Here is a 21,432-nt window from a genome sequence, read left to right as displayed (position 1 = left end):
TAAAATAGAAAAATAACCTGATCCCTCTCTACAATACCTTCCAAAACTGGGAAATTGAAATGCCTGAGTTTCCTCACTGCTGATGGATTCACCCTCATTCCACACTAGAAATGTCCTCTTTTCAAAACAAACAAACCAACCATCAATCAACTACATTTATTTTATGAATTTATTTTTATTAATGATGAGCTCAATAACATACCTCCTACTTTATGTGAATATGGGCAGTTGTGGGTGTCATGACTTCAAAAATCATCTTCTCTGTGGGTTTCTTTCGATTTAATCCTCCTCCGATGTTACTTTCCCTGTTGCAGTAGCTATGGCCTCCATGTCGCTGCAAGGATATGGCACCCACACCACATTACTGGAAGTCTGTGATGAGAAATTCCACAAAGAGCCTCAGAGTAGACAGACCAGAGCTGTGTCTAGGGTTGCCAAGTGTCCAGTTTTCGATTGGAACTCCCGGTCAAAAAGGGACCCTGGTGGCTCCAATCAGCACCGCCAACCGGGCCAGTCAGTGGTGCTACGGGGCTAAGGCAGGCTAGTCCCTAGCTGTCCTGGCACCACGCTGCGCCCCAGAAGCAGCCAGCAGGTCTGGCTCTTATGCGGGGAGGGGGGCATGGGGCTCCATGCGCTGCCCTCACCCTGAGCACCAGCTCTGCACTCGCATTGGCCGGGAACTGACCTGCGGGCGAGAGCAGCACGTGGAGCCTCCTGGCCCCCCCACCCAAGAGCCAGACCTGCTGGTCGCTTCCGGGGCGCAGCACAGAGCCAGGACAGGCAGGGAGCCTGCCTTAGCCCTTCTGACTGGGAGGTGCCCGAGGTAAGCCCGCATTCCAACCCCAAGCCCCAACCCCCTACCCCAGCCCTGAGCGCCCCCAAACCTGGAGCCCCCTCATGTACCCCAAACCCCCCATCCCTGGCCCCAGCCCAGAGCCTGCATCCGCAGCCCAGAGCCCGTACTCCAACCCCCTGCCTCAACCTGCAGCCCCCTCCCACATTCCGAATCCCTTGGCCCCACCCCCCAGCCTGGAGCCACCTCTTGCACCCAAAGCTCTCATCCCCAGTCCCACCCCAGAGTCTGCACCCTCAGGTGGAGCCCTCACCCCCGCCTGCACCTCAACTCCCTGCCCCAGCCTGGAGTCCCCTCCCGTACCCTGAATCCCTCATTTCTGGTCCCACCCCGGAGCCTGCACCCCCAGTTAGAGCCCTCCGGCACCTCAATCCCTTGCACCCTGAAAGTGAGGGTGGGGTAATGTAGTGAGCGGGGGGGGGGGGGTAGGGCCTCAGGGAAGGGGCAGGGCTAGGGTGTTCGTTTTGTGCATTAGAAAGTTAGCAACCCTAGCTGTGTCTGCAGCAGCAGGTTTTTAATCAAAACTAGTGTTTCCAACTTTGGTGATTGGATCACAAGTCCTATGACATTTGAAGATTTCCATAAAGCTCCAGCTTGTGGAGTCAGGGGATTATATGAGAATGTCCACTGTTACATCACATTTTGTTTTGAAGGTCCATTTCTAGTCCTCATGGTTTTGGAGAAAAGCTTGAAAACATGACCCTCACAGGTACTAAAACCCGGGCGGTGAATGAAAGCAACCTAAAATGTATTGGTTCATTGGCTTAAATATTGTGATTTTTTTTTTAATCTCATGATTTTCGGGGGTAAGGGGAGTGAGTATTCATTCATGATTTTTGAGTGCTTGAGGGTGGCAATACTGCCTCTCAGATGCTGCTCCCTAGAATGCAGATCACCAGCCGACCGCAGGTCAGGGTAATTTCAGCCCCTCAGCAAGCAGGAAAGCATCCCAGTCAAAATCACGGCTCTGGCCCTTTAAGAGGCCTTGGGCGTAGTCGGGGCGGTTCGCCCTCATGAGTCCAGAGTGCGAGGCTGCAGGTCACGTGACTGTTTAGCAGCGACCGCCATGCCAGTTATCGAGGCGGAAGCGCCCACCGCAGAGGGCCACTGGACAGAAAGCTCCTCGCGCCCCGCTATGTATCCCATCATCCTTTGAGCGTTGTGCTGTAAGTGGCTTCTTCCACAACTGGGGCTGCTCGGCTGTCCCTGGATTGCCTCGGTCACGGTCTCGGGAGGGCGAATCACGTGAGGTGCTACCACCAACACAGCTCCGGGCCGCTCCCGGAACTGAATGGAAGGTGGGGGCCGTGACGTGACGTGGCGGAGGCGGCGGAAGTGCGTCTGTGTGTTTTGGTCCGGCAGGAGGAGGCGGAAGTTGGCGGCGGCCCGGGTGAGATACGGCAGCGCCCCCGCCCCTCACCCCCTGCACCCCGCGGAGGAGCCGCCTCCCCTCACAGCCGCGGGAGCGAGAGAAGCCGCTGCGCCTCCCGCACCGCCCGCGCGCACGGCTGCCCGGCACCGCCAGGTGAGGAGGCAGCGGCGGGCGGCAGTGGCCGGGCTCCGCCAGCGGGGGGAAGGGGGGTTATAGAGCCGCCCAGGGGAACCCTCACCCTGAAGGCTTCTTCTCCTGGCGCCGCGGGGCCTGGGGGCCGAACCCCGGGGCGGGGGCCGGGGAGCGGCTGGTCTGTGTCTCCCCCGCCTCAAAATGGCGCCCCCGAGTCTCCCACTTCCCCATATTGTGGCTGTGGCTGAGGAGCAGCCGCGGGGGGATGGAAAGGGGCGGGCGCGTGTCCCCGCCGTCCCCTCGCTTTGCTCCCCCGGCGTGGGGAGCCGCTGCTCCACAACCTGCTGTGTGACGCGGCCCGCGGGGGTGCTGCGTCCCCTTCCCCTACAGCTGCTGCTGGGGCGGCGAGGGTGCCCTGGAGAGGCGTGGGAACTGGGAAGGGAAACCATCCGCGCGCACAGCCCCCCTCTTCCTGCAGCTGGTCCCCGATCTCGGTCGGGGGGAAAAGGGCGAAGAGGGGGTCGTTATACACTTAGCAGCGTGCACACAGCACCTTGGGTTGATGCTGTAAAATAGCCCGTCTTCAGGAGGGGAGGCAGACTGGTAAAAAGTTAACATGAAACTTCCGTACGAGAAGAGTAGGCCTAGGAGAGAGTGTTAAAACACATAGCCAGGTTCTGCCATGGTCCTCTTGTGCTGTCTCTTCCCTCTAAAAATCTGGGTGGAGGAGAGACTGAACGATCACTCGATTAAAATTAACGATGACCTCCCGAGTGACATTTGAAGCAGCTCAGAAAAATTTTATGACTAGGGGCCCTTTCAGCTTTTATGGGTGGGGATATGTGAGACTTCGAGGAAATGAACAAATGTTTGAACTGCTTATGTTCTAAACCTCTTGAGTAATGAGTCCCCTTTCTGGATAACTCAAATTTGTTAATGTTAACTTGAATTAAGTGTTTTGAGATTTTGGTAATAGGTGACCCTTTACCGACATTGGTGCATCAGTCACACAGGAAATTGATATCAAAACAGTCAATAACTCACATACATCATACATATGTAGTCTCACCAGGCTTATTATCTTTAATTGGAAGGATGTAAATTTCACAGACTACCTGTGTGATTTACTTGTTTGGTATGTTCTCTCAATATGTTTCAATATAAATTGGTTGATGTATTGGTTGATATATGATCTAGAAAACTAACACAAATACTGTGGTGAGGAAATTCTATATTAAAGTATGCTAATTTTATTAAAGTTGCTAAGATTTTTATTTAGGGTGGATAGGAACAACAAGAAAATAAAGCTGACAACAATGCCTAGAATGGTGGGTTGTTAAATATTAACATAACCATGTATAATAGGTTTGTAAATGAGAATTAAAGCAGGTGATGGTCATTATCTCAAGGGATCTATACTGGTTGTATTGTAAATAATGTGTTAAGTTTTGAGCACTCTGTGAGCGGTAGTTTGCTAATACAGATAATCTGAAATTTAGATGATCATGGTTTATCTGCATTTTGTTCCCAAATCCAGAATTTGTCTAGAAGCATCTTTCTTTATCCAAAATGCTAATTAACCAAAAATGGGGTGGTCTTTGTGACATCTGGCTAATAAGTATTAATCCATAACTAATTTGAAAGAACTGTATAACTTATGACAGGTTTCAGAGGAACAGCCGTGTTAGTCTGTATTCGCAAAAAGAAAAGGAGTACTTGTGGCACCTTAGAGACTAACCAATTTATTTGAGCATGAGCTTTCGTGAGCTACAGCTCACTTTGATGAAGTGAGCTGTAGCTCACGAAAGCTCATGCTCAAATAAATTGGTTAGTCTCTAAGGTGCCACAAGTACTCCTTTTCTTTTTGTATAACTTATGTAATTTAAAAATATGTGTAATATGAAATATCAGAATTATTGTATATGTAAAATGAGAACTTTTTTTAATTTTACCAATCCATTCTACATCTATCCTAATTTATATGAATGTGTCCCACTAATATACTAGCGGTGGGAGTGTTAGTTTTCTTACTCTCCTTACTATTTTGTGTGTGAGATTGTCAGTGTTACTCTGATACATGATCTTTTGTATTGGTGGTACTTTTTAGAATAGTAGGTCCAAATCTTGCCAACATTTCAGCTATGCTGGTGAGTAGTCCTGGAGAACTTAGACTCCTGGCAAACATGAAATTAAGGATAAATGTAAGTGTTGGCAAGACTGATTTAAACAGAATTATCTCTAATACAAGAGAGTGGCTGTAACATCCTTTTAAGACCTTTTAGAAAACTTTTTTAGTGTGAAATTGTTATAGTAATTGGTGTCACAGCGCAGGTTATTTAAACAATTATGAAAAGCCTTATTCATGTGATGGACTAACTTGACTCAATATTTTATAATAGGAGATAAAGCAGCATGTGCGTTTATAGACTGTTTTGATATTTAAGGAGAATGAGAGGGCAAACTAAAACCAGGAGTTGGCAAATTACCTGATGGGATTTACAGACGTACTTTCCTAATATATATCTGATCTTTGCTCCTCTGCTGACATACTGACCTGGAGCTGCTATGGCTTAGTGCAGGGGTACTCAAACTCGGGGTCAGGACCCCTCAGGGGGTCACAAGGTTATTATATGGGGATGTTGCAAGCTATCAGCCTCCACCCCAAACCCCGCTTTGCCTCCAGCATTTATAATGGTGTTAAATATATTAAAAAGTGTTTTTAATTTATAGGGGGGGGGGTTGCACTCAGAGGCTTGCTATGTGAAAGGGGTCACTAATTCAAAAGTTTGAGAACCACTGGCTTAGTGTGTCCTTGGGGAAAAAAAAAAATCGGACACTAGAGATGAAAAAGACCTATTAAAGCATCATGTGTACCTACTATAATTCATGATGGCTCTTTCACCGTATTTTCCCACTGCCTTTTTCTTAACTATTGGAGGAAGAAAATACAGCGTTTTTCATAACCTTTCCTAGGTGGATAACTGTATTGGGGGTGAAGTGGGGGATCTAAAGAAAATGTTTCGGAAATGTTTACTTTCATAAAGTAACTCATCCAGTTCTTATATAGCCCGTATATTTATTTAAAATGTCTATTTTTTTTAATTTAAAAGCTTGATTTCAGGTCAAAACATTATACTGAGTTTAAATGCAGACCAAATTTTACAGCTCATTTTATGATCATCCTCAAAAATCAAGTCTCTAATGGTAAAGTTGAAACAAAATTTGTGAATTTCCAATTCTCCAACTAGCTTTACTTCACCTATTTGCTATCCTACAATGCATCTGTGAAATGAAAAGCTTACTCAGAATACAAATAGCTGTTTGTTGTTGGGTTGGGTTTTTTTTTTTTTTTTTGTTTAAACTGTGTATTTATTTGTATTGCTGTAGTGCCTAGGAGCTGTACATCATGTTAACCAACCTGGAACATCATTACCAAGACTGCAGGATTAGGAATATCTACAGCTGCTAAAATGAGTGTTTGGAATTAATGGAAAATCATCCTGTACATATTTGAATTTATTCTTTGTGTGCTTAGTGTACATAAACAAGGATTATTGCCTCTTCCGGTTATCATCTTCTATCACACTTTCTCTGGTTCCCAAAACTAGTATTGTACACATGAATTAAGAAAGTGGTATACAAATGTGGCCTGAATCTCAGGAGAGATCTTGGGGCCATTTTTTAAAATCCCTGGTAGCTGCTGATATGGAAAGATAGCTCTTTAAAGAGATTTGGTAATATTTTTCATTGAGCATATCAAGTAGTTTGATTTTTTTTACCAATCTGAAAAATATTAATAATTCATAATTGAGTTTGAAAGAGGGTCTGTGAAAGGAATACTGAGTATTTGAACCACCTACTAGAAGAAATGAGGAAATACAAAAACTTAGGGCTTGACCCTTGTGCTTCAGAAAATATGAGGGTTTCTACCTATGCTTAGGGAGAGTGGTGATGCTCTGCAACCTGAAAAACACCCAGATATGATTAAAATGTCTGGCTTTTCAGGCTGAAAGAAGCCGTACAGTCCCTATGGGCTGGTAATAAGAGGGTGGCATGGGTATAGTGAGTTTTCTTAATGGCATTATTAAATGTGTTGGCATAAGCTGGCAGCGTGGGGAAGTTTTCTTTCTGTCTTCTGGAAAAGAATTGCTAAAGGCTAGAAACATGCCAGAGGTAACAGCTGAAACCCAATCTGCAATATTTAGAAAACATCTCTGTTACAGAGATAATTAGGACAAGCCTCCAAGACTACAGCAACACCTCAGGTTGCCAGATATTTTCTTCCATGCTCTCTGCAGACTTGTTTTGAAGTTGCTGGGGTTCTTCATGATTTGTAGTCGCATTTTGAGTTTCCTTCTAAGACATCTATTTGGTGATCCATCCAGCTGATAAAATATTTTGCTCTTATATAAGTGCCTTCCACCCATAGTATCTGAACACATTGGGTAATCTGTCATGAATGAGGGCCATAGAAACCTATTGATTTTAAAATACTTCCAACTGTTCCACATTTTTTTTAATAGAGTGGACATTCTTCACAACTCTGATCTGGGGTACCGTCTTCATAGCCTGTTTCAGCTAGTAGTGAAAAACTGTTGGAAGTCTGACAGGAGCTCTGTAAAGAGCAATTATGTGTGTAAATGGCCAGTTAGAGTGAAGTAACTACATGTGGAATAACATCTGAAGCCTTGCCACACCTACAGTCGCGGATCATATCCTTTTCCTGCTACTGAGGATGTAGCAGAGGGATAGTGAGCAAGTCCTGAGTGATGAAATAAAGAATGTGGAATAGTTCCATTGAGTTGCAGACTTCCTTTCAGAGATTTTGAGCAAATGACTTGGTCATGGAGAGCAACCTCATGAATATGGTATAGGATTTGGCCTTTACTTGAGCCTAAAATAATGCTACAGAGTGCAGAATAGCTAGCAGAATTGCTACCACGTCTCTCAGACGTTTTAAAAAAAAAAAAAAAGAAAATTGTACTCCATGACTAATTGCCTGACATGCTTACTGAACTGTACTACAATGTAAACTAGAGTAATATATTCAAAAGAAAGGTCTTAAAAACTTACTGTCTCAATTATTGAAACTTTTCTAAATCGGGAGTAAGAAGCCGATATCTGACATTTTTTAACTTAAGATCAGAACTAAAGATCATATGTATGCTGACCCCACCCTGTGATTTAACTTGTTTCATAGATAACTCGTGTGTCACTTTTTTTGCAATATAACTAGGGAGTGATTAAATAAGTTAAGGTCATCCATTGTTATGAGTTGCTTTGCAGTCTGTCCAGATACATTACTTCATTCTGTTGAAACAAAGCAATAGCTATCTATAGCTGATACACAATTCATTTACCATTTTTTTTAAATTGACTTTAAGAAGAAGAAAAATCCTTAAATTGCTTTTAAATTATAAGATCCATTTCTATATCCTAAGTAAGACCAAAAGTGCATTTTAGGCTAACAGAACAGTTCATTTTAAGGAGGATTCACTCAAATTAATAATGTGATGCAACATTCTCAATCTGAATGTGTGTTTAATTTTGGTATGTAGTTTATGTTGGTTCTGATATTACTGTGATAGCGTTTTTTTTGTTTTTTTGCCTACTAGCAGAAATTGGGTTTCAGTGTAGGTAGGTTCTTTCCCTCCGGAGTTGTTTGTAAGTAGTATGTCTATACAGCCTGCCGGAGTGAGCATCCCAGCCCGAATCAATGGACTTGGGCTTGTGAAGCTAATGCTCCAAAAATAGTTGTGTAGACAATACACTGAAGTTGTGGCTTGCGCTCTGAAGCCCACCCCACTTCCGTAGGCTTCAGAGCCTATGCTCCAGCCTGATCCACAACTTCAAAGTGCTGTCTACACAACTATTTTTTAGAGTGCTATCACAAACCCCACTAACAAGTCCATTGACCTGCAGTGGGAGGCTCGCTTCTGCTGGCTTTGTAGACATACCTCGTAAGAACACAAGAGACAATATATTTAATTCTCGGTGGGTTATGGTATCATAATTGAATCAAAAAGGGTTTCTGTCATGAATGACCGTCAGTAAGGCTGCCTGTCTGTCACAGAAGCCCCTGGGCCTGTAGCAGCAGCTTGGGTATGTGGGAGGGAGCTGGGGGTTTAGGTGTGGGGCGATGTTTACCTGGGCGGGGGGGCACTCTCTGGCCTCCACCAGCATGTTCCTGCAGCTCCTAAGCAGAGGGGTCGGGGGCTCCGTGCACTGCCCACAGGCGCTGCCCCTGATCATCCCATTGGCTGCAGTTCCCAGCCAATGGGAGCTGCAGCGCTGGCATTTGTGGTGGGAGCAGCATGCAGAACCCCCCTGGATGCCCCTCCTCCTAGGAGCTGCAGACACATGGTAGGGAGCCTGCGAGCCATGCCAACCTCCCTTCCCCTCCCCCCCAGTACCCGCAGCATCCCTGGACTATTCTCCCACAGCACCCGTGGCCCCCCACCCAAGTTTTAGTTAGGGGTATATAATAAAAGTCATGGACCAGTCACGGGCTGTGAATTTTTGTTTACTGCCTATGACCTGTTCATGACTTTTTTTTTTACTAAAAATACCCATGTCTAAAATGCATCCTTAATTATGAGAATTGACAGAATGACACTTACTATGGTGCGGTCCTGTTTATGAAGGATTGGGATGTTCTGGCAGCAGGACCTTTGGTGTGCTATGTTAGTTAGGTGCAGCCCTTTGGGAGGGGAGCAACATTATAGGAAGTGACAACTTCATTATAAAAGGATTCAGATATTGATCTGTACTACCATGTAAAGGACCAGAATTTACATTCTGCTCACAAGTTTCAGAGTAGCAGCCCTGTTAGTCTGTATTCACAAAAAGAAAAGGAATACTTGTGGCACCTTAGAGACTAACCAATTTATTTGAGCATAAGCTTTCGTGAGCTACAGCTCACTTCATCGGATGCATAAAGTGGAAAATGCAGTGAGGATTTTTTATACACACAGACCATGAAAAAATGGGTGTTTATCACTTCAAAAGGTTTTCTCTCCTCCCACCCCACTCTCCTGCTGGTAACAGCTTATCTAAAGTGATCACTCTCCTTACAATGTGTATGATAATCAAGGTGGGCCATTTCCAGCACAAATCCAGGGTTTAAAAACGTCTGAAGAACAGTGGGGGGGAGGAAAAAACAAGGGGAAATAGGTCTGTAGCTCACGAAAGCTTATGCTCAAATAAATTGCTTAGTCTCTAAGGTGCCACAAGTACTCCTTTTCATTCTGCTCAGTCTCACTCCCTGGTCTGGAATCACTGGTGAAGGGATGCTAATGTTTATCAATTGGTGTGTTGGTCAAGGCGCATTGTTATGGAGTCTTGTGTGGTTTCATGAATGTAAGATAGGTGGGAGGGTAAAGCTAGTGGTGTAGAATTCAGAAGGCATCTGCCAGCAGACTGGGGAAGGGAGATTATTGTTTTAGGTGCTTTTAGCTGCTCTGTGAATTTATATCCACAAAACAGAAGTTATAAAGCTAAGCGAAGGCTAAGCATGCAGTGGATGGGTAGTGAACTGGAAGGCTCGGAAATGGTAATGAATGTAGAACTTGGTCATTGGTTTGAACCTGGACCAGGTTGGTAATGACTGAAAATGTAGCTGGATTCAAATGTACTTGCTTTACTTTAGACCAGGGATTCTCAAACTTCATTGCATCGTGACTCCCTTTTGACAACAAAAATTACTACACAACCCTGGGCAGGGGGGCTGAAGCCTGAGGCCTACCACTCCGGGCTGAAGGGGTCAGGCATTGGCCTCAGCCCTGGGCCCCGGCAAGTCTAACGCCAGCCTTGGTGACACCATTAAAATGGGGTTGCAACCCACTTTGGGGTCCCAACCCACAGTTTGAGAACTGCCGCTTTAGATAAGCGCAGCCTTATTGTCAGACAGTTCAGTGCTCTTTCTTATGTTTGCCGTGCATACACTAAGGTTATATCTACACTAAAAATGAATATAGTTTTAACAGGTTAACTAACAAGCCCGAGTCTTGTTGATTTGGGCTGGGATGCTTGCTCTGCCAGACTGTATAGACATACCACTCTCAAACAACTCGGGAGGGAAAGAACCTAGGTAGACATGGCAAGCTGTAATTTTGTGTATTAACAATAAACACAAGAGTAGTGTCCTTTACTTGATGAGAGAATCGAGTGGCCGGCGTAGACATCTCTCTCACCTGTGGTCTTCTGACATTCACTTTTAGAATGGAATTGGGAAGGGCAAGACTAAGTGTTGCACCACTCTTCTTGCAGGCACCATTTTCCTGGAAAAATGCTGCTTAATCTAAACTACTAAAGTAGTTAGAAAAACAGATTTCTGTTATCAAACTTCCCTTTGTTTTTTGGTTTTTTTTTTTAATAAAACCTTTGAAGTGAAACTAGTTATTAAAAAAATCTCTGGAGACTTAAGTGCTCCGTCAGGAGACCAGATGAAGCACTAGCAGAGGCAGTGCAAGCTACCCCACACTGCTGAACCAGTGTGTTTTAATTTTTGTCTGAAAAGACAGCTTCCAAGTTGATTGCGGCTAGTCTAGTCTTTGATCTTTGACCTATCTGCAGATACTACTAACAAAGGGTTCCAGTTGTGGTTTGTGTTATGTGAACACCTGTATGCTACATCCTGGATTGAGACTAACAATTCGTTTTACATAAGACCCCAGACAGTCATCAAATGGTGGTGATTTGAGGTTCCTATTGACCTAAAGCTGAAAGGCTCCATATCAGATTATCAGTCCCTCAGCTCCTTCAGGCATGTATGTTAAATCAGAGAAGCTGTTCAAATCAGGGGTCACGTTCACTTTCGAATGTATGCTTTTACTATTTGAAGAAATTGCAGTTCACATGCATTATAGGGATAAACTGTAGAAAACTACTGTAATTTGATTAAATTTGAAATGCTGGTGTAATTGAGTTTCCAGTAATTCTTCATTCTAATTAAGCCCTTCCGTTTGTTTTTACTAATTCTGACTTGAGTAGTCAAGAATTGCTTGGCATCAGCAACATCATGAAAGAGGAACTTCTGATTATTAAGATGTTCTTAACATGACAAAAAATGGAATGGAAATATGCAGGTCTGGATCTGTTGGACTCTTAAATATTAGCCTGAGATACACAATGTGAATTGAAGTCTCATAGGGAACACAGAAAATGTAGGGTAATAGGTCAAGTGACTAGTATTTTTGGTATCCAGTTTGAGACTTTACAGGGGAAGGGGCCTGATTTCAGAAAACCCTGACTACCCCTTTGCTGAAAATTGGCCTTTTAAGGTTACTCAAGTTACATCCAAAATCTCTAGCCCCTTTTAATATCAATGGCAAAGACTTTCACAATAGTATATAATAAAAATCTTAGAGCTGTGCTTGTAGAATTCACTGGCTTATTTCACCTAAAACAACAAAAATAACTATTCTGAGAAAGTCCTGGATCCTTAACTTGGATGATTGTTACTAGAACTAGTTTTATCATAATATGTTACAGTTGTGACTCTAATAGCATATACTTTTTTGATAAACAGGTTGCTACAAGCAGTAGGAACATCTCGGTTCACATCCTGAATTCTTTCCTCTCAAGAATTTGAAACAAGGGACTTCTTTCTAAATTGGACATGGCTAATCGAGGAGCAACAAGACCCAATGGGCCAAATGCTGGGAATAAAATATGCCAGTTCAAACTAGTACTTCTGGGAGAGTCTGCAGTTGGCAAATCAAGTTTGGTGCTTCGTTTTGTAAAAGGCCAGTTTCATGAGTTTCAAGAGAGCACCATTGGAGGTGAGAAATAATGTTACATTTTCTCTTGCTTTGTATTGAGTATATATCCTCTTTGCCAATGACTGTCTTCATAAATTTAATATGATGCCCTGTGGTAGGCCATCTGCAGTAGTGATCAAATCCGGGACCTCTGGATCTTAAAGCATGAGCAGGGGTGGCCAACCTGAGCCTGAAAAGGAGCCATAATTTACCAATGTACATTTCCAAAGAGCCACATAATTATGTCAGCAGTCCCCCATCAGCTCCCCCACCCCACTCCCAGTGCCTCCCGCCCACCCTGATCAGCGCCTCCCCATCCCTCCCCTCACCTCCAGATCAGCTGTTTCGTGGTGTGCAGGAGGCTCTGGGGGGAGGAGCGAGGGCACTCCAGGCTCAGGGGAGGGGGTGGGAAGGGGTGGAGTGGGGTCAGGACCTGTGGCAGAGCCAGGGGTTGAGCAGTGAGTACTCCCTGGCACATTGGAAAGTTGGCGCCTGTAGCTCCAGCCCCAGAGTTGATGCTTATACAAAGAGCCACATATTCTGAAGAGCTGCGTGTGGCTCCAGAGCCACAGGTTGGCCACCCCTGCTCTACTGCCTGAGCTAAAAGATTAGTGCTGTTATTTCAAGGCTGTAGCAGACTTGTAAACCTATATGTGCTGCTTGATGGGGACAGAGTGGCACAATGTAAGTTTGGGTAGTCAGTTTTTAAAACTGGAGTTGTTGTCTGGTAATTCTAGAAGGCAATGTATAGCTATTCTAACAATTCACATATTTAATGCATACAGTTAAGCTGCTTAACAAGATGGAGAACCTTGGTTGCTGTACAGCAAAACATACAACTTTTTGAAAACTTCTTATGATCACTCAAACTGCCTGGCTTTGATTTATAAAGGAAGTCACTTGCTGTATTTGTATGTGCACTTTTCTTTAGGGTTGTATGTGCTTTCTTTCCCACCCCCACCTGACTGCAATCAAAGCTGACTCTTGATTACTAGGTGCGGAAACAAGGATTTTATAATAGTCTGAGTGGATTTTACTTTCCCCCATTAAACAGTTTTTTCTGCACCACCTACAATGAAGCGGCAGCTTATGCTCTCTGAACTGTACTCCTCCTTTGGCTAAATCTGAACAACTTCTTCCAAGACTGAAGTGATTCTCCACAATCACTGATTTGCACATAAACTGATGTAAGCTGTGCCCTCAGATCCATAACATCTGTGGTACACCCTGTCCCTGCTACTCCAGAGTGTGAATCTAATCTACATTTTGATGCTTCTATAGATGAGTTGGGTTTCACACATACATTAAAGACTGATGGAGCTGACAAAAGTAAGAAAATTCCAAATTAAATCTTACTACATCAGTTTATTGCTCTGTATTTAGTTATTTTAGGCTCTGTGGGTCTGAGACTGCTTACTTCTGATCTCTTTAAGAGTCTGACTAAGTGGGTTTCTGGTTTTTGTTCCAGAAGTCTGGCATGTTTTTATTGACGTGTATGTCTGGCATTAGGTACATCTAGAATTGCTGATTTGAAAGACTTTGTATATTAAACAATTATCTTAGCTGTTTACTTTTTGATAGTGTAACAAAGGTCCCAAGGACAGTTATACAGCAGCAAATTCCTAGTTCGTGTACACAAACACACACCACCTCCCTTCCCCCCCACTCTGTTACACATGAAGAGTTCAGTGGTCTCTGAATCTTATAGTTGCACTCTTAAATTTACCCAGGTTGGTTTCAGGTTTACTCACCTAACAAGAGTGAAAGAATACTTGAAAACAGCATTGAAATTATGAACAAGAAGCTACAGAAGTGCAAACTGAAACATAAACTATACTTACCGTAAATATCCACTTATACTAAAGAGTGTATTTTAACATATGCCTCTTTACTGTATTAAGTAGAGAGAAAAAGGCATACTGTACATAGTCCAGCTGGGAATGTTACTGGGTGCAAGTTACAGGATTCAAAAACGCATTTTTCTTTGGAGAAAATAGCCTGTTATTGTGTAGCCTTTATATGTTTAAATTATAGTTTTTTTGTTCTTTGTGTACAGAAAGGCCTTTAAACAAAGGGGAGCTTATGTGCACTGTGAAGCTGAATAATGGCACTCGTAAAAGAAAATGCAGTTAGATGGAGCAGGCACGTTGACCATGTAGTGCTGTTGTGTAGAAATCCTACACAGTGATGAGCTGCCAAAATCTTAATCACCAGTTCCCTCCTCACCCTATGAGGGGGTTGTGGCCCACCCCTGCCTCCTGGGACTCCTGCCCCATCCAACCTGCTGCGTTCCTTGACACCCCATCCCCCCAGGACCCCTGCCCCATCCATCCCCCTCCCCTTTCCCCTGACTACCCCCAGATCCAGGCAGGAGGGTCTCGTGGGCCACCGTAGTGGGTGCTCGCCCCTCCCGTAAGAGCCAGAGGGACCTGCCAGGGAGCGAGGTGGGGAGTCCCGGCAGTGCTTACCTGGGGCAGCTCCCAGGAAGCATCCTTCAGGTCCCTCTGGCTCGAAGGGACAGGGTGGCGTAGCAGCAGGGGGAGCAGCCACTCTCCCACTGATCACATCAAAAGTGGTGCCTTAAGCACCAACTCTGTGGGGGCTCCAGGGCTGGAGCCCCCATGGGGAGAATTTGGTGGGTGCAGAGCCCACACTGGCAGCCTGGCCCCAGCTCCCCTCTGCTCCGCCTCCACCTCCTCCCCTGAACACGCCACCCCGCTCTGCTCCCTCCTGCGAATCAGCTGTAAGCGGTGGGGGGGAGGGGAGAGAAGCAAGTGGCAGCTTCGAGCTCAGGTCTAGGGAGGTGGAGCGGAGGTGAGCTGAGGAGGGCCGACCGCACTGCAGCAGGTAACCTGGAGGGGCGTGGGGTGCACAGGGGAACCGCTCCCTGCCCCAGCTTGCCTCCGCTTCCCTGGGCCTAAGCACGAAGCTGCTGCCTGCTTCTCAGCCCTCCCAGGCTTCCCGCGTGAACAGCTGATTCGCGGGAAGCCAGGGGGATGGAGAAGCAGAGCGGGGAGGTGCGTTCAGGGGAGGAGGAGGCAGAGCAGAGGGGAGCTGGGGCCGGGTGGGAAGCTGCCACCAAATTTTCCCTGTGGGTGCTCCAGCCCCCACGGAGTCGGCGCCTAAGGCACCACTTTTGGCTGGTTGTTAAATTTAAAAGCCCTTTTAGAACCAGTTGTCCCTCAGGGCTTCTAAATTTAACTCTAAAAGGGCTTCTAAATTTAACTGGTTCCAGCTCACCACTGGTCCTACATTCAAAAATAACCGTAGAGCTTGCTTTCCACAGTCTACTGGAATAAGTCTACTGTGAGTTAGGAGGAAGCATGACTTCTCAGAAGAATGATTATCTTGAGATAATTAACTTAGTTGTATTAACATTGGCCTTATGAGGCAGCAAATTTCATTCATGTGGCTATAGAAGATGCAAGAAGCTTGCATTTTCATAATGGCTTTAAGTACATCAGCGCCACAATAAAAGACCTGCAGCATGACCACTACTGGCCTGGATTAGCTGACTTGAGCTTGGGCTGCAGGGCTATAAAATTGCAGTGTGTGTGTGTTTGGGCTCTGGCTAGCCTGAGCTCTGTGACCCTGCAAGGGGGAGGGTCTTAGAGCCTGGGTTCTAGCCTGACTCCAAATGTCTATGCTGCAGTCTTACAGTTCCATGAGCCAGTCAGTTGACCTATGCTCTGAGACTCAGTGATGTGGGTTTTTTTTTATAGTATTGTGGACAAACCCTGAGTTGGCTCTGCATCCATTCTGACCCCTGCAACAAGACTGCTAAATCAATTCAGTTCAGCTTTACAGCCTGTCATGATGGTGACAAACCTGCTTTTTGGTATACCAGTGTCTTCAATTGCAGTTGAAATTGATGCAGCTCCTCCTGAGAGTGGAAATGATGAAAAGTGATGCTATGGTGGTTCAGAGGTGTTCAGTCATTTACGAAGTGAAAAATGTATCTAATGCACTTTTTACAAGGGGCTGTTTATTTATGAACTGTTCTGTTTGTTTCTAGTTCCCAGGTGCCTAAGACTGAGCCAAGTTGTATCATACATTGTTTTCAGAATCAGAGCTACAGCAGTTTGCTGGAATGTAGAGAATAGTACAAAACTATATATAGGGATGAACTAATGATGTACAGTGTGATAGAATATATCATTAATGTTGGTCTGTCATGCCTTCTAGTGCATCAGAGTGAAACACTTTTCGAAGACTGAGTGCTGATTGTTTTGTGACAACTTCATTTCAGTATTATAAAGCTGAAGTTAACTTGCTGGATTTTCTTCCCATACCAGTTGTCCTTTCATGCCTTAGTTACTACAAGGGGAGGCAGGTTGTCTTAAGTAATTTCATTTTGTGCTGTTGAAGCAGTATAAGACTGCTCCTAATATCCTCTTCCAACCTATTGTATTTTACCAACTGATGAGGCACTCTGGGAAGGAAACTCAGATATGGGATAGCTGTGTGTACATAAATGAATATGAATGTGTAAAAACATAACTATAGACCTTTGATTTCAGCTTCTTTATTTCTTTTGTAGCTGCTTTTCTAACCCAGACTGTGTGTCTTGATGACACAACAGTAAAATTTGAAATTTGGGATACAGCTGGTCAAGAACGATACCACAGTTTAGCACCAATGTACTACAGAGGAGCACAAGCAGCTATTGTTGTATACGACATTACAAATGAGGTAAGTACAATATAGAGAGAAGGGGGACAGCTGTGGGCTAATGGATTGAGATGGGAGTTGAGACCAGATTCCTTTTCCTGATTCTTCCACTAATTTATGTGAATTTGAGCAGGTAATTTAATGTTTTATTTACAATTTATTACAAGTAACTGAAAACTTCTAACTGAAAAGTTAGCAAAAAACTTTCTTGTTTTTCTCTTGTGCATTTGACAACACTTTACTTTATCATTTTCACTGTTCTGTAAATGGTAAGTCAGTTTGTCACTCTCATACCAATAGGAAAATGTCAATTTGGGGTTTCGTTTTTGTTCTTTAATCACAAGAGGACTTGGCAGGCCTAGCACTTAAAACTGCTTTTATCTTTTACTGAAGAAAAGTGAGGCTTTATAATACTCTCCAGACACCTTCTTTAGATTATACAATGAGCTCATGTGATAATCTCTTTGCTGCTGTGTAACCATACCAGTTATAGGATGCAAAATGTGTGTTGTGGCCACCCAGGAGTTAGACCAATCACAGAGGAATTAAAGGAGAATATTTTTCTAATATTTTCCCTTCCACTGAATGTTTAAATAAAAATCATTCAGAATGCTATTACCTACAGCAAAAATTACTCTTCTGTATAGGTATGGAAGTATATCCCATCACAATAGGTTGGACTATATAATATGTACTAATATAACAAATCCACAATACATTAGTAGACTATTGGTGCCTGTTTCTGCAGTGTGAGGCCAGAGGCAAAGTACTTCACATCACCAAAGTGAAATGTATTGCCTGCTGCTTCATTTCTTGGATTTGGCTTTTACCATTGGAGTATGGCTCCTAATTTTTACATTTTCATTAGCTTAAAAATTCTTTAAAAGAGGTTTTCAAGTTTTTATGCAATATATCCTTTCACTGTGAAAATCACTAGCTACTGAAAGGATATAAGAAGCTAATGTAGAAGAGTACTCTTTTGGAGATACTTAACTTAAAAAAAAAATCAACTTTAAAAAAACTTCGGGTTTAACTTTTTTTTATTCTTTCCCATTTCTATTTATTCTATTTATTCAGAAGCTTTTGGCCTAATGGCCTTGGCTCACTTTCCAACAGAGAGAGCACATTGGAAAACATAAATGTAATGACTTATTTATAGCTGCAAGTGACATCTAAGTATATAACTGAAAAATTTGCAAAAAGAAATGTAAGGCCTAATCCTGAGGTTCTCACTCAGTTTTTATCCAGTCCTTAGGCAAACTACCCATTATCAGTGGGATTTTTCCTGACGGAGACTCGGAGAAAATGGGTAAGGACTTCAGGACTTGGCCCACTGTTGTGGGTTGAGTGGCTTGAGACCCTTTCAGCACTTTCAGGGAAGACAATAGTTTAAAATTGTCACTCTTTCTCTTCCAGTGCTTGCTCTGTTCTCACTCTATCCAAGAGAGTCATTCTTATCACTTTTTCATCCATTTAACATAATTGACAAAGGGGCTCTTAATTTGTCAGTAATGTGGTCCCAACTATTCACCTTCGGGAATTAAAGAAGGGAGGTTTTATTAATAAGGCCCAGTCAGCCAGCTGGAATGTAACTTTGGAGAATGAATACACTGATAGGTTTCTTGCTCACAGGGCAGATAAGATAAATTTGGGTAATAGGGATAAAAGGACAATAGAACTGAGTTTCTTTTAAATCATTAACAGGAGTCCTTTGCAAGAGCAAAAAATTGGGTCAAAGAACTTCAGCGGCAAGCAAGTCCTAATATTGTAATAGCTTTAGCAGGAAACAAAGCTGATCTAGCTAATAAAAGAGCTGTGGATTTCCAGGTATGTCATACATATTTTTTATTCATAAGAAACAGTGTGTTTTTGTTGGAATGCTAGTCTGTAATATAAATAGCCTTCTCAGAAGGGATCATACTATTTTCTAATGATTAATCCTTCATTGTAGGATTGCACCTGTAATAGAATTCTGTTGATAATTGCAAACATGAATTTATAGTATATCTGAAAATATGATCTAGTGAGAATTTTTTTTGGGGGGAGGGGTATAAATGTGATACGAAGTGACAGCTGTCCAAAAAGAGCTTTTCTAATTAAATTTTTACTTAGAGGTACAGTAACTCCCCTCCCCACCCGACCCCCCAGATATGTCAGATCTATCAGTAAATTGAATTTGTATTCTGAGAAACTGCCTTTTTCTGTATGCCTCCCTAACAGTTATTGGGGATGACTTCACTAACAATAGTTAGTTAATCTTAGGGGTAGGTGTGGTTCTGAACACAGGCTGCTCTCAGTGAGAGGTTTGGAATTCACTTGTTGACTTTAGGGTATGATGCACAGCTGATCTGGCTACTTTATGGCCTGGTCAAAGCAATGTAAGTTGAGTGAGTTAAGTTTTAGCTGACTTTTTGACTCTCGCGGTTTTTTTTTAAACTGATGTACCTATGCCCAGAGGCTTTTGATGGCTCACTTAATAAAAAGTACCTTAATAAAACCAAATCAATCAGTGGCAAACTATGATTGTAGAGTTGCTTATGACTCAACAGAACTCAGACTTCTATGTTTGTTTGCATATGTTTGCATATTCTGTAATCTTAGGATCATCTTTGGTCATGCAAAAAGAAAAGGAGTACGTGTGGCACCTTAGAGACTAACCAATTTATTTGAGCATGAGCTTTCGTCATGCACTTTCCTTTTTCTCTATCATCATCTTTGCCTGTAGATATGTTTTGTCTTATCTTAACATTGCTGTGTATACCAGTACCTTAGTTCCATCTGAGTTCCTTTCCCATGTCTTAATCTCCATATGTTGACTATTTTTGATTCCTTTCTCAGTGGCTTTTAAAGTATCTGCTGTCCAGAATTCAACAAATTCATTTTTACCTTCTCTGATTTCTCACTCTGTTTCTTGACATTTGTCAATTATTAACTGTTTAATTGTGTTAGAATAACTTTGTAAAGTATTTAGTAATACTTTTTGTACAATGGGGAGCTTCGGGGGAGGTACCTGGAGGCGTGGCCAGGGCAACATACAGACCCCTGTGTCTCCCTCTCCTCCCCCCGCCTGAGGTCCTGGTCGCTTCTCGGAGCGGCGCGGCGGCAGGGCAGGCAAGCGGGGAGCCTGCCCTGCCCCTGGTGCGCGCTGGGCCAGGCCGGAGCCGCTCTAGATAAAAGCTGGGGGGGCTGCAGAAAATAACTCCGCAGGCCGTGTGTGTGAGACCTCTGGGCTAAACCACTGGCTTAACTACTCCAGCCCACACGAGAAGAAGGCCACCCGCTGCCATAGCACTGTCCACACCGGTGCTTATGTCGCTCGGGGGTGGTTTATTTACACCCTTGAGCTACATAAATTATGTTGACATAAGCTGTAGTGTAGACAACCTTAGAGTGATGTAGCTTGCTCTTCACAATTATATTCTCACCTGTCTTTGTGCAGAACTTCTGTTGAGTTAAAAGGGAGTTCCACATGTGGAATGAAGAAAATATATGTGATTTAAAGGGAGATTTGAGTTCCCAATTAGAGGGTGGGGGCTCTAATACTGTGCTGTAGGTGGTGGCACTAAAGGAGAGACTTTTAGAATAAAAAAAAGGTAGAATTCACATTTTGGAATTCAGGCTAACAAAAATTAAAAAGTGATATTGAACACTGTTGTCCTGTCATGTTTGTGTATAATAGTTAACTCTTTCTGAGTGATAAATTTTGTTTTGATGATCTGTCCTCAAAGGCAGGCAGATTCAGAGGAACTCCAGAAATTGCCTCTTTCCCTGCGTACTGTTGAAACGCACGTGGGCTACTAGGATAACTCAGCTTTCAGCTGAAACTTAGCTGTTGGAGGTCAATGTTAGTTGCAGGCCCCACCTTTTGGAACTTGTTCCTCCTTACTGTCAGAGCCAGAGTTTCAGTTCAAGGACTTTATTTTAATATTTTTTTATTTGTTTAGGCTTTTGTTCATGGATATTTTAGGCCAACCAAAAAGTCTTTGGAATTTCCTAAGATTTGAATTCTGTATGTTTTTTTAATAATTGTAGGAGACCTATGTTGACTTTTATTACAGATGCTATGTAACACCTAGAACATCAGGCTGATCAAGTTTCATTGAGCATTCTTTCATACAGATTACGTGCTATGTATTTTATCACTACTAACCAAGGGATTTAGTACTTAAGTTGCATAATTAAAAACAAACTAAAATCTGCTTATAATATGTAACTTATAGGAAGCGCAGTCTTACGCAGATGACAACAGTTTATTGTTTATGGAGACATCGGCTAAAACATCAATGAATGTAAATGAAATATTCATGGCTATTGGTAAGTATTTTTAAATAGAAGCTACGTTTTCAGGCAACTGGTTTGTGTGTAGTCCTTCTCTGAAGTTCATTCTATCCTAGCCTCTGAGTGGAATATTACCCAACTTTTCCCTCCTTGTTAATTGGATTTCCCTTTCTGTGGCAGTCTGCTTCTCTAGCATCTTTTCTGAAGTCCTTTTTAATGTTCTAAACATCAATCACTTAAAGAACAGTCTGGCTCCAGCCTCATCCCATGCACCAAGCATATCCCCTAATACTGTCAGAGAACAAGAATCCTTGCATCACTTCTGAACCCAAGGTTTCTGTGTAGCAAACTGAACTTGCTATCAC

General features: G+C 43.3%; 1 protein-coding gene across 2 annotated transcripts in view; it reads left to right on the top strand.

Moving 5' to 3' along the window:
* The first annotated feature begins 2,221 nt into the window (after nucleotides 1–2,221).
* RAB5A (RAB5A, member RAS oncogene family) overlaps nucleotides 2,222–21,432 on the top strand; it is a 25,072-nt gene continuing 5,861 nt past the window's right edge. The window contains exons 1-5 of one of the 2 annotated variants that reach the window (XM_048838558.2): nucleotides 2,222–2,243; nucleotides 11,887–12,139; nucleotides 16,659–16,810; nucleotides 18,494–18,616; nucleotides 21,010–21,103. In XM_048838558.2, the coding sequence (XP_048694515.1) occupies nucleotides 11,977–12,139; nucleotides 16,659–16,810; nucleotides 18,494–18,616; nucleotides 21,010–21,103 (532 nt within the window). In that variant the 5' untranslated portion in view covers nucleotides 2,222–2,243; nucleotides 11,887–11,976. The other variant, XM_048838557.2, reaches the window with a different exon arrangement.

The sequence above is a fragment of the Caretta caretta genome, chromosome 2, assembly GCF_965140235.1.
Source record: "Caretta caretta isolate rCarCar2 chromosome 2, rCarCar1.hap1, whole genome shotgun sequence".
Classification (NCBI taxonomy): domain Eukaryota; kingdom Metazoa; phylum Chordata; order Testudines; family Cheloniidae; genus Caretta; species Caretta caretta.
Note: the sequence above shows the minus strand (reverse complement) of the source record. Positions and strands in the feature narration are given on the sequence as shown.